At 51.2% G+C, this 13806-nt stretch overlaps 1 protein-coding gene across 2 annotated transcripts in view; it reads right to left on the bottom strand.

The window, feature by feature from the left end:
• Positions 1 to 4065: 4065 nt before the first annotated feature.
• Positions 4066 to 13806, bottom strand: part of SREBF2 (sterol regulatory element binding transcription factor 2) — a 39767-nt gene continuing 30026 nt past the window's right edge. For both annotated transcript variants that reach the window (XM_073327219.1, XM_073327220.1), the window contains exons 15-19: positions 12776 to 12908; positions 11543 to 11711; positions 9522 to 9707; positions 8129 to 8240; positions 4066 to 7257 (exon numbers count right to left, since the gene is read on the bottom strand). In XM_073327219.1, coding sequence (XP_073183320.1) covers positions 7037 to 7257; positions 8129 to 8240; positions 9522 to 9707; positions 11543 to 11711; positions 12776 to 12908 — 821 coding nt within the window. In that variant the 3' untranslated portion in view covers positions 4066 to 7036. The remainder of the gene's footprint in view (positions 7258 to 8128; positions 8241 to 9521; positions 9708 to 11542; positions 11712 to 12775; positions 12909 to 13806) is intronic.

Below are 13806 nucleotides of genomic sequence, written 5' to 3'. Positions count from 1 at the left end.
GTGCCACAAGTACGCCTTGTTTTTACCTTTTGAATGGGGAGAATGAAATACCTGGCCAGGCCAACACATTCCTCACCACCTAGTTCTATGGCAACTTCTGTTCACACCTTCCAGTGTTGATTGTCACCTTGGGAGAGACAATTAGCCCACAAGGCCACCGCTGCCTCCTTGCCCTAGCAAAGGCCTCTATAGCGAAAGCCTCTACATTGCCTTCTGCCACTAGGCCCAGCTTCAAGACCTGCACATTGGGGCACGCTTCAGAGTCGCAAAGGGAAGTACTCTGGCCAAGGGCATGAGGACAATCGCCCAGCCTAAGGTGGTGGCAGCTGGTCAAGGGGCGAGGAAGAGAGTAAAGCGGACAGGCAGCAGGCTGGCCTCCTGTCTTTTTTCCTTTTGTTACAATTTTAACTGTGACAGTAATGGGGAGACTTGAGAAATAGCTGTGGTCATAGGTGAGGTCGGCAGCCACCCTGAGAGCAGAGAAAGGAGCAGTTCCCCATCAGCTGCTGTGTCACCTGGCGGCTGCCCAAGATCGTGTAGCGGTCAGTAGTCTGCATTGTGGCCACAGCAACCTGCCTTTGAATGCAAGTTGCAACTTTGCTTTTTCGTGGGGGATCTCCTGACGCACTCCCAGTGGCTCAGCCTGATTGCGTCCATTTGCAAAGAGAGCCAGCAGCTGGTGCCTAGTTTCCGCTTGGTAGAGGAACGTCACTGAAGTAAGTCCATCAGAAAAAGAGTAACGGGGATGAGTAACAGGAAGTTTCGCTGGGTGCTAACATCCGGAAGCAGCGTATTCCATCCTGGAAAGGGCTGAGTTTGGAAAGTCCAGCAACTGTATGTTGAAGGGAAGATTGTTTGGGCCTGAGAAGCTGCGGCCCTCAAGAGGGGCTTCTAAAGCCAAAGGGGACTTGGGTAAGTTTGTGAGTGTGAGTATGAGGAGCATCTGAAGTGTGGAACAGGGAGGGTAGAAAGAAAGGGTTGTCAGAGGAGAAGGTGCTGAGCAGCCTGTGGATGAGAGAGAGGTCCCAGGCAGGTGTGGTGAGAGGAGCTGCCTAGCCCCCACTGGCAGCCTACTGAGAGGCTTTTCCCTGCAGTGGCTTGGGGTCTGGGGAGGGGAGGCACAGCAAGGCCGCTGCTGGCCCAGGACTCCTCTGGCCCTCGGGGGGGCGGAGGGGGGGGAACACGACTCAGGCCTCCGGCCAGCGCTGACCTCCTCTGACCGAGGAGGGAAGTTGCTCGCGACTCGTGGCCCCAGCTGCAGGAGAGGGGCAGGGGTCTTGGGGCTGCAGCTACAAGGGTGGGCAGAAGCGGAAGAGCCAGCTGCTAGCCTCCCCTAAGGGAAGTGCCACTTGCTCCCACATGGCCTTCCTTCCTGTAGCATACCATTATTTACTTTTAGCAAGAAACCTGACTTAGATTGATTTGGTCTCTTGAATATATTTCATAGCAAACCAAAGCGAAGTCCGGCAACTAACTATACAATTTATCAGCATCTGTGTAGGTGAGGGAAGGCTTTGCCTGGGGCTTAAGTTACTAGCAAACGCTTTTGGGATGATTACTCATAGCTAAGTGTAAGTAGCAAAATATTTGTCAAAGCAATCCAGATTACTGGTGTTAGGAAAGAGATGAGCAGCCCTGGTCCTGCCTTGCAGCTGTGAGATTTCAGAGAGGAAGTCCTGAGTTACAAAGCAAGGCCTAGGCTGGAGATCATGTCACCAGAGAAGAGCCTGTGGAGAGCAAACGCTAATTGTTTCTGGGCCTGGCTGCAATTCAGAAACACACCTTTAGTGTGGAGCCTGTCCCACCACCCACACACCACCAGGGCAACTGACGTCAGGCCCAACTCAGGTAAACTCCTGACTGAGCAAGAGCTGGTTTCTGAAGGACAGAGGCACATGGACAGGCTGCACCTGAGGTATGTACACATCGAATCAGTCACCAGCTGCTGTAAAGCTGCAGAGCTAGCAAAGGACTCTAAAGATCCAACCCAAGCTTTCATCCAAAACCGAGACGAGCGCCTTCTTTGATGTTTGAACAACAAAGTGTGAGCTACTGTCCTAACGGCCCTCCCTCACTGACCCCCCACCACCTCATTTCCATTTGCACAGATCCTGAGAGGCCCCACCGCTTGGTGAAATAAGGTTCATGAGGGAGAGGAAACACTGTAGTATCTGCATGTACCAGGGTACAACTATACTATGAGGGTTATGCCACTACCTACTCAGGGAAAGGGCAGCAGGTGCACCATGTTAAGATTGATTGACAAGGGAACTCAGTCAAACATCACATAATGGGCAACTCCAGTCAGCTGCTCATAACTGGTCGAATCTCCCAGCCAGACAAGGGTTAGAGAAGCAATTTCCCAGCAGGTTCTGGAACAGCTAGTTCTAAAGCACCCAAGAGCAGAGGTTACTCTTGAGTGAATTGGTTTACACACAATAGCAGACCCATGGAGGAATAGTCACCACAAAGGCCCACACCCTCAAAAACATTCAGGCTCCTAGCTTTCATTGATTTCACTGGAAGTTAGGAAACTAAATTCCTTTGTGAATCTGGGCCTATTTAATTAAGTGCAACACTCTTAGGGAAGGAATTAGACAAACCATAGCACAGATACAGCTTTAGAAGTTTTTGGTTTTTTTTAAATGTGGAAGCTAGTCAAAAACAAAAAAAGGAAATTAAGACGCCTAGGGTCTGAATAGAGGCTAGGTCAGCAACTCTAACCAAGTCACAGAAGTTAGGCATACCCCTAAACAAACAAGGAAGTAGGAAGGCAAGGAGAATAAAACCAGTATGGCTAAATGGCAAGCTTCAAGAGGTTATTTGAGTCAAACAAGCATCTTTCAGAAAATGGAAATCCATCCCAAGTGAAGCCAATAACGAAACAATGGCAGGTAAAATGGGAATCAGGTGGGTTACAAGAGAATTTTGAAGAATAACCAAGGACATTAAAATGAGAAAAAAGTGTGTGACACATGTGTGTCTGAAGCAGGAAGCCTGGGGATCAATCTGCTTGACTCCCAAAACAAAGGGAGAAATGGAGAGTAAAGCATTCCGTTGCATCAGTCCTCATCACTTACAGGAGATGGGGGAGATGTCTATCCAAAACTGCTCTTCACGTGGTTAAGATGAAGCACTGTCAGAACAAGATATCCAAGGAGAAGCTGGAACAATGGCTAGATTCAAGACCACCAATTCATAAGCTCCAGAGGATACACACTGTATTTAAAGGTTTTTAAGACTGAAGTAGCTGAGTGCAAACAAAAATATCCACTTGTTAAGATCAGCTACTATAGCAAATGCTGTGCCTATCTTAAGCACTGAGCTGATCCTAGGAGTTTCAGACCACCAAGACAACTGGTTGAAAGCTATAATTACAAGTAAAATGAAGACAGATTTACGTGATGGGACAAGCCAGTAGGGCTTTCGAAAATGAAAGTCCAGCCCTCATCAACTAGGATTCTTTGAGCATGTGGACAAAATAGTGGATAAAGGAGAAGGCATTGTTCTAATTTGGATTTTTAAAAGCTTTTAGTCAGAAGCCCTTCACAAGGGTTATAAAAGAAACTAAGAGATCAAATAAAGAGCAGAAATAACAGGGGCTAAGCAAAAGTTTCCCCTATGAGCATGTTAATTCATAATTGTCCATTACAGGGTTTTACACCTATCCCTGAAGCATTTGATGATGACCACTGGCAGAGACAGGATCCTGGACTAGACAGACCACTAGTGCAATCTGGTGCACTGTACTGGCAGGTTCCACAAGAAACAGGAACCCCAAACTATCAAGAAATGCTGCTCTTGCTTTCATTCCTGGTGTGGTGAGCAGTAGGAAGTCCTTCCTGGCAAGACTACCAGCCTAGTTTAGCAGACAAGATGTCTAGAGAAGTACTGGGGCTTGTAGATACTTCTATGAAGTGACTCCCCTTTAAGAACTTTGGTGGTTTGGCCATTTCTAGTCCAGCCCCTTTCACTGCTGAGTTTAAAAGCTATTCAGTCTTACCACTGCCCAAAGGCAGTATGGATTGTGGCAGAGGCTATTAATAAATACACCATACACAGGGGCCAGGTGGTACCACCGGTCTTTATTAGGCAACAGTCGCTCTCTAGCACTGGGACAGGGTACATAACTGGGCACCTCTCAAAGAGAGCAGAAATGGTTCCCTAGAGCCATCACCAGCCATATCTTTTACAGTGAAGTGTCCCACTCCTAATATCAGTTGGATAAATAGACAGTTTTTCACATCATCCATAAACTCCCCCCCCCCCAATAAAAAATATTACAGTATACACGGAAAAAGATGAGGGGATACAGACAGCCAGTCCATAAATAACAGCACACAAACAGGCACAGAGAGGAACCTGACACCCGAAGAAGTGCCACAGGTGTAAAGAATGAACATCATACACGGACCATTTGCACAAGGGCGGCCTGCACTGAGCCTTAAGCTATCAGTACTGCCCTCAACATCTTCTCCGGGTCCATCCCAACTACCCTAGCTAATGCTCCAGCACTGTGTTCTGTTCACCTTCAGATGAAGTGACCAGGGGAGGAGGAGGTTCATCACTTCCCATGAGTGCTCAGTCTCTCTGACTGACTCTACTGGACAAACAGGGATGGGTGTGGAACTCCTCCCCTCCCTAGTACACTACTGTTGCCATTGCAGACCGGTCAGTGGAGGTTTGAATGACATGGAGGATGCCATGGGCAGATACATTCCGAAAAGATTAAAAAGCTTGGGGCTTTAGATCAGGAAGCCTTTATGGGAGTTGTTTGTTTGGAAACCAGAGTCTTAGTTTCATCCTGCCTTGGAGGGGTGGGTGGGCATTAGCCTCTCCACAAACAAGCAGTATCTCTGTCCCATCTGACAAGCCAAGAAGCTGTGGTGCTGAGCCATAAAAAACAGCATCTGTTCTTGGGCCAAACTACCAGGGTACGTGTATCACCACGTGATTGTACTCATGTGGGTTTAACGCAGAAGCAGCCAACACAATCTGCATTAGGACATCTCTCGTACACAGAGATATCAGGAGCCAGAAACCAGAGGTAAGAAAACCACTCCTGAGTGTCCCACTTAGCATGGGCTGCTGACGCCAATGTGAAGCAGGAGTTCTAAGTGAAGCCTTTGAATGCATCCACCCACACGCCGGGAAGAAACAAAGGACATTTTCATTTGAGAAAATTATGACTCTTCCATTAAATGCCCCCCAAAAGGGGTGAGAGAGATGCGGAGGCAGGGGGGAGGCATTTCACTGCAGCCTCCAGAATGCCCTGCAGTTCAATAATGGTGAGTATGGAACCACTGTGAACATGTGGTTTGATGGCAGGCAGAATTACGTCAGTAAGATTTACATCTTAGCAAAGCTGTGGTGGACAATATTCCCACGGGTGTTTACTTCTGTGGCATTTGAAAAACCTTCGCCAGGAACATGCTGCAAAACAGAGGCAGAAGGTCCCACGTGTATTGTAAAAGCCTTTTCTTTGCAGTAACTGAAGCTCCAACAGCAGTTGCTGCAGAAAACCGAATAAATCTAGACAAAAATCTAACAAAAATGTGAGTTCTGCTTCTACAGTGAGACACCATTCTGGGTAACAAAGAGCAACAGGCACCTGCTCGGGATAGGATTGTACCCAGTACCAGTGTCGTTCTAGCTATCCACATACACACAGCACACGCCATGGAGAGAAGCAGCAATGCGTTCCTGCCGAGCGCTAGCTTCCATATCGCAGGTGTGAACAGGAATGATTTCACACAGTCTTTGGATAGAGGTAATGTGAGCGGCGGAGCAAAAGGGAAAACTGGGTCACTCCCCAACCCTACCCCACCCTCTCTCAAAGTCACAGGACTGGGCATTAGTACACCGAGGATCCAGCCAGCTCCAGGATCCTCCAAACCATGGCAGACACCAGGTTTATGTAAGCTCCCTCCCCGGGGGCACATCCTGCCATTCAGACTCGGACTGAGGGGTGTGCAGGTGAAGACACACAAAGGGGCCTGGAGCGGGGGGGAACCACCGGATCTAGGATTTTGAGTAATGAAGTATCAAACCTTCTCTTTTTTAAAACCCATTTTAATCTGTGCCAACAAAGAGGGCCCAGCAGGGACCGTTCTCTCCCTTCGCCTCAGCCCAGGTCTCTGCACATCCTAGGTCACTCACCACATGAGCAGCCCAGAAAAAGGCACCCTTGTGCCCTCAATATGGATGCTGCTGATTTACACTAGAACTTCGCCACCAACAGAAGCAGCTCTGTGACCAGAGAGGGGAGAGGCACACGGGGCGGGGAGTGTGGAGAAGAGAAATCTACTGAAACCGTTCCCTACATTTTGTAAAGACACAGACAGCGCTATAAAAAACTGTATAAAAACCACAGGGAGATTCCTGGGTGGGGTGGGCTGGCCCCAAGCACCACCCCTCCTGAAGAGCTCCCCACAAACACCGAGTCTATAGAAAAAGGCTCCCATAAAAACAGCTTAGTGAGTCCCGCCTTGAAGAGAGTGCTAGTACTCTCCCCTCCCCATTTCCAGCCAGCCTGGAGCAGCCAGCCTGCAGGTAGAGAGTTGCCGGAGATGCTGGTTTTGCCTTGTGTGGGGCGGGGAGGAGGGGTGGCTCCCCTACCCACCCCCGGGGGGTCTGGCAGAGGAGGGAGGGGAGAGCAGCCCCCCGAACACAGGCCCACCCAGCACCAGGAAATGGCACTTTTCTGTCCTCAGGGCTTGCTGACACCCCTCCTCCTGAACCGGCATTGCCTCTCTTACCCCAGTGAGGGGCAAGGGAGTGGGGAAGCTGCTAGCAGCCGCTGGCCTGGTTACACAGACTAGAACAGCACCAGCCAGATTCCAGTCCTGCCAGCAGGCCTAAACACAGCCAATGGCTAGGAAAGCTAACCCTGGGCTAGTCCAGAGCCCTCTCTGGCCCAAGTGATTCCACTTGCATGGCCCTAATCTAGAACGGTCTGCTCTAAAGAGGGAGGATAATGGGGGGAGAGTCCAGTCTGACGGCTCACAAGGCTAGCTTTGGCCACACGTCCCCTGGGCTAGGAGGCAGCGATAGCGGTGCCCCCACTCAGTTTGACAATCATTTGCTGGCAGTCGTTGCAGGAGCGCTTGTCCCCCACTTTCTCCAAAGTGCGGGCTGCTTCTGCCAGCAGGACCGCTCGCTGGCCCGGGGACGAGAGGAAGGAGAGGGGAAGGTGGCGGCAGGCCAGGAGAATCGCCGTGGCTCGCTCTCTCTGTCCTGGCAGAATGTCCAGCTCACCTGTGCAGGAGAAGAAAAACCACTGCAACCAAGCCTTGCATAGCTCTAGCCCACCATAAAACACAGCCTTCTCCGGGCTGGCTGAACAGCCGTGGAGGTCAATACACCACGCCCGAGTATGACAGGATGAAACCTTCGGGGAGTTATTTTAAGGCAGCAAGGTGAGGTGGCCCAAGCTGCAGTTTGGCCAGGATTGCAGCGGTAACACCCTAATCCCAGGGAAAACACTGACTGGATCTATAACCAGGGGCCAGGCCCTCTGTTCCAAATTTAACTTGTGCCAGTATTAGTGACCTCGGCTGTTCACTGTAACCTGAGCAGACATTTGCTTATTAAAAGGATTTTTTTTTTAAGCGGATGGCTTTTCTTTAGGAGATCAGCACTTTAAACTTTACCCTGATCTGTGAATTCTCTGCTTCCTAAGGGCAGCTCATTAGGGTAGTTCACTCCCCTTAAATTCAGCTTAATGATGGTTTTTAAAAAACGTTTTAAGGTTTACCCTGTAACCCGAAGTCCCCAGGACTGGTTTCTGTTGCTAGAATATAGGAGTCTCCAGTGAGATGCCATCTTCTGCTGCAGGTCTGTGTAGGGATCCCAGGCTCTGCTGGGATCTATTTTCCTGAACCAGAGCGCCAAAGCCCCACAAAACCCCAGCAGCTCAGCTATGGACTTCAGGAAGATCTAACATATCCTGCACCCTGCCTCCAACTCCTGCATCGTTCAGCAAGGTCACTGCCAACACACACCATGCTGGGCAGCTCAGTTCCAGACACTAAGCCTTGCCAAATAACCCCCTGCTTGCCGAAGAGCCCACAGCACAAACGAATGCTACAGATCCCCCTCCCAACAGGGAGCCTGTGCCCACGCTGACCTTGTTTGCCGCTCTGGGCGGTGCATCGCCTCAAGCTGTGCTCCAGCAGCTGGTGGGTGCGGGTGGGGCTGGCGCCTGCCATCAAACGCACAGTAGCCTCATGCAGGAACACCTGGGGGGAATAGAGCAGAAGGCAACGACGGGCAGCCTCACGCTGGGACGATCCTACATCCATACTGCCACAACATGGGAGACCGCTCCCAGCTCACAAGCAGGGATACTGTTTCCCCTCCCGCCTCGCCTCTGGAGCTCCCTACTGAGTGGTCCCAAAACGGGGGCAAGAACGGAGTGAGAAGCAAAGCTGTTACATTGCCAGGGTACAGGAGGACAAGGAAGCGGCTGGGTGGAAGAGGGTGGCAGGAGCACATCAGCAACACAGGAACCAGGGCAGAAAATGGAAGAGGTGTGGCCCCAGCCCTAGATTTCCTTATCCCAGAAAATAGGTCTGATGCCCCAGGAACAGAGTTGGCCATGAGAACCAGGATAGTGGGGTTAGCTGTTTAACACACGCTGTTTACACACATTTAGAACTTGAGTGGGTAAAGCTCTGCAGGTTAGACCATAAGGAGTAACCCTGCACAGACAGGGACATGGAGTGGAAAGAGAGGGAGGACCCTGGATGAGACACGAGGGTTTGCCCCATACTTCTCAGCCACTGTTTAGGGCACGGTGAACGGAGTCCCACACTGCACAGAGACTTTTCCCCCACCTGACTCCCCAGTGCCCCAGCCTAAGCAGGAAGATCACAGGGATTAGGTATGAAAGAAACCCCAGGCCTTCACCTCCATCCCTTCCACAAGGCACACGCATCTCCTCAGGACATTACAGGACTGTGTTCACAGGATGCTCCCTGGTGCTTTGGCCAATCAGTGAAAAGCATCCAAATGACGGAACCCAAGTCCTCCATTTATCCACAGAGCAGGTGCAGCATGGACAGACAGGGCAAGGTTCCCTGCCCTACCCCCGGCCAACGGGCCTCAATCCTAACCTGCAGTCACCTCTAGGGATAGGAGGGGCAGTCTTTCATTGGCAATCGCAGCAGTCTATATCACAAAGGAGGCCAATTAACTAATACAGACACCCGCCCATTGGGAACAGGACTGATACTGCCAGCTCCCCACCCAGATGTCGGAGGGAGTGGCTCTCACTCACTAAGTGCCTGGGGAGAGACTGAATGCTGTTGGAGATTGTAAGAACTCCATGCACCGTCTCCAGCCCCTGGGCCATTCTGTCCTATTCTGCACTTCAGATTTACAAACTCAAGTGACGAAGCTTCTTTGGGGCGACTATTTGAAAGTGTACTGCTGTGCAGAGCAGGCTGAAAATGAACAGTGCTTGCTCTATGGGACTGAGGGGAAGGCAAATGGGAATCAGAAAAGAGGCAGGACTTTACCTTGCGATAAGCGGGCCTGAAGCCATGGGCCAGTTTGCGCAAGCTGCTGAGGTCTCGCTGGAAACCCGTCAGCTCAGAGGCCGAGGCATGGTAGGTCTCACCCAGGGCCTGGCTGGAGTTCGCCTGCTTCTGCCACAGCATGGTGCGGAGCGAGAGCAGTAAGTCACAAGTCAGCAGCTGGATCATCTGCAAGGAGCCCCCCCCAAGAGAGGACAGAGAAGGTAAGAAACCCAACAGCGGCCCACTGCAGAGTGGCCAGCATTATCCATAGCTGGGAGCAGCAGTGCCCTCTAGCTGCAGGCAGGCAGAGTGACCAGCCCACCTGAGCAGAACCACTTTGCTGTGCCTAGAGTTATTTTGAAGGGGAATTTAGTGCTGCAGGTGCGCCCAATCAATGGCTCTGGGGACCAAAGTCTGCTCCCTTCATCTCAGAACAGGGACGGTGGGGCAGGCCCTGCCAAGAAGGGACCATTTCTAAAGGGTGAGTGCTGCTGACGTGGGGTTATGGCTCTGAGATGTGGTGCCGGCTCAGCAGGAAGTGGCCGGAGAGCTCCAAACACACTGGAGACCAGCCACCAAAAATCCAAAACAACCTTCAGTCAATACCAAGCTGAGCTGGATTCAAACCACCAGCCTCAAGGCAAAAGGCTGCACATTTGACCAGTCACCTGGAGCCATCCTGCCCCAGAGAGCTAGTGACCCCCAAGGCAGGCTTGGGTAACCAGAGACCCTTAAAGCTAAAGGCTGCAGGACAGTATGCCTAAAGCAAGCAAACACTTGGTGCACCCTCCTTCAGCACACCACAGCCTGCTCCGTATTGTTACATTAAACCACAGAAAGGAAAAGTTGATGAGCACATTTGGCTTGAGCCATTAACCAAATGAAAACGAAGTGCCTTCCACAGCCGCACAGTGACAGGCAGACCCACCTGGAGATGGCTATGGCAGAGCCACCAACCCCACCTCAGAGCTCCATGGTGTCACCCAGGGCGACCCCACCCTTAAACACACACTCTAGGTACACACCAAGAGGGAGTTCCAAATGGAATCAGCAGCACCACAGTCTTCCTTGGCGGTCTTCCCATCCAAGTACTGACCAGGCCCCAGCTTACTGAGATCTACCAAGATCCTCACCGGAGGTACAAAGCTACAGGCCACAGAGAGCTGTACCACATGCAGAAAAGGGAGGCCTTGTCCCCACTCAAGCTCCCCGAATCCCACCCGTTGCTGCTCCCAGGCAGGGGGGATGGGGTGTTAGCCTAGCCATCCTTCGGAGAGCCTACCTGGGCTGCAGAAATGGAGAGTGCCTCTGTACTGCACTGCAGAAACATTGCACAAGTACTGCCCGAACATGCAATGCAACTACAATGCACTACAGCTGCCCCCCAGGAAAACAGAGCGGGCCAGAGCTCAGCATCCCACATGTCCTGCAGGGAAGCTCGAGCTTTGTGGTGCTCTGAAAAGTAAAGATACGAGAGATGCACCGATGCAGAGAAATGGCTTAGTACAGTCTTACTCCTGTTGAGGAGAGGAGCTGACAGTTCAAATGATGTCAAGTGCCCCAAGCCAGACCAGAGTGGATGTAAGCAGTCCCTACTTTACACAGTTATCAGTGACCTCCCCCACAGCAGACCAGAGATGGGGGCTGCTATGGGAACAACTTAATACGGAGAAGTGACTAAGGGAACAAGGAAGGGGTGGCAACAGGCAAGATGACACAGCCAAGCACCAAGCTGTGACCACATGCCCCCAGTACAACAGAGAGCCACCTCCACACCAAGCAGGAGGGGAGGGAAGCTGGATGAGGAGTCCATCTCTCCCCTCTTCTTCAGCCATAAGCATGGGGTACTGGGTGGAGGGAAATCTGCCCCCTTCTGCTCTGCTCCAGGCGGGAGAGGAAGTGTGACGCACCTTGAACTCCTCCACAAGGGGAGACCAGAGCAACGTTCCAGCCTTAGTGAACACTACAGGAATCAGAAAGGAAACACAAGCTAGCAGAGGGCACCCTCCCTGGACCCTTACATTGTTGAGGCCAGTGTTAGACACACCACTGCTCATGTTAAGGCTGTTCCACAGGTGGCTGCTGGCCCTCTCGCAGTGACCAAAGGAGCTCTGCTGCCCATCTGCCTTCCCCGACAGAGAGGCCTGCATGGCTTTGCATACATGGAAGATCGCTTTCACCAGGGCGTTCCTGAAAGACAGAGACAGGGCAACACTTTCAAACAGTGCTGTGTCCAGGCCTTTCCAGCAGCTGTTCTAAAGCACCTTCCAGTTCTAATCAAACAAGACTTTGGCCTCCAGGGACCTTTACTGAACTGACCTTAAGTCCTAAGGGAAAGGAGTTCAGTGGTCTCAGTCTTCTCCCCACCCCAATGGGTTCAGATCACAAAAGACACCACATAGTCCGACATCAGAGGGCTGCCAACCCGGAGAAGCGGCAGGCTGGTATAGAAACACATGCAGCACTGGCATGGGGGGCAGCCCTCACAAAGCCTGTGTCTGTACATGTGACAGTAGCTCTAGGACCACTAAGGGCTTGTCTACACTTACAGCAGAGCAGCTGGGCTGCTGTAGCCTTAGCGAAGACACTATTGACACTGACAGGACAGCTTCTCCCATCGGCGTAGGTGATCCACCTCCCTGCGATGCGGTACCTATCTCGACGGGAGAAGCTCTCCATAGCACTGTCTACACCTGAGCAACGTAGTTATACCAACATACATTTGTAGTGTAGACCAAGCCTGAGTTTCCATATATAGGAGCCTACATGCAGCTGGACGAAGGAGCTTTCATCAGTGATGGGCACTGCTGCTGCTTTCAGTGTTATTAGGAAAGGTTTACATGCTTTCCCCTCACACAGGGCATCAGCCTAGGGAACTTCGAGAGAAAGGCCCCAGATGAGGATAACGTTCACCCACAATTTTGTTTAGATAGCAAGTACAGGGGCGTTACATTGCCACGGGACTTTCCCCAACCCACTGCCCGGAGATCTGTAACACAGGCGCTGATCAACATGACAACGCACACTCCTACATGCTGGATGTTTCCACATCATGCCATTACATCAGCAGGTACTGAAGCAATCTCACAGCATGACACTGCAACCACCTTTGGTTGCAAGCACTAATAGGGTTAGCCCACAGGACAAGCGTCAACATGTGCCTGCCCCACAGAACATCTGCTTTCAATCGGGCCATTGATATATTCATTTCTGGAAAGATTTGGTGGTTTGAAGAAGGTAAAAGGCCCACGCACTCTGACATCTCCAGAGATTTGGGCATGCGCTCCACTTCTGTGAAACGTGACCTCACGCCTGCATCGTCCCCTCTGAGCCAACTGATTGCCATGCCGATTGCCGCTGACCACCATCTGCACACCAAATCAGGGCCTGTGGAAACAGTAAGACAACACTGCAGGCAGGGAAAGCACAAAAAGCGGTGCCAAGATCAGACAAGCAAAAGGATAATGCTTAATATTTCCAGTGCCTTCCACCTTGATGAATCCAGAAGAGCTTTAGGAAATGCATGGACAGAAATTCTTTCACCCAGCACTGAAATGCAGCTGTCTCTAGAACGAAATACTGCAACTTCGACGGCACACAGCAATGCTACACATCAGGCTAGGACAAGAAGTGAAGAACACTGTACTCACTCAAAACTGCAAGGGGAATTTTAGGCCTTCAGAACATAGTCAGCCTAGCCAGACTCTCTCCCTTACTCGAATGAAGGGGCCATGGGCTCTTCAGATGATAAGCTGTCAAGATCTCGGTTTTCCTCTCTCATCCAAAGAGCAGCTTCTCCAGCAGCACATAGAATGCTCATGCACTGGTTCCCGCTGACTGAGAGGAGTTTATTGAGTCACCTAACCTTGCCTTGAAGGTCTCCCATCCAAGTACAGACCAGACCCAACTTTGTTAGGGTAAGGGTGTTTGCTTCCACTAGCCTGACCTATTTCCAGCTTCAGTAACTATCGTTAGCCAATCCTATTCCTGGGGGGCAAGAGGCCTTCCCCTTGTGAGATCAGAGAGTCCTGCCCACTGCACTTCTGTCTGTGTGTTGCACCCCCTTGCCCAGTGTCCGCCTGCTCTTTGACAGCTGGAAGCTCTCTAGGGCAGAAGTGCTCCAACCGGTGTTTGGAAAGTGCCTAACACATTTTGGGCATTGCTGCAACATAAACAGCCACCACAATCCACTCCGTCCACCTGAAGTTACCAGTGGTGTTTCTATTCCATGGAGCTTTCTTCACGTCCTGTCCTGAACTGCCGTACGTGGTATGCTGCTGAATAG

The sequence above is a fragment of the Lepidochelys kempii genome, chromosome 1 (assembly GCF_965140285.1).
Source record: "Lepidochelys kempii isolate rLepKem1 chromosome 1, rLepKem1.hap1, whole genome shotgun sequence".
Lineage (NCBI taxonomy): Eukaryota > Metazoa > Chordata > Testudines > Cheloniidae > Lepidochelys > Lepidochelys kempii.
The sequence above is the reverse complement of the archived record's forward strand: the minus strand, read 5'-3'. Positions and strand labels throughout refer to the sequence as shown.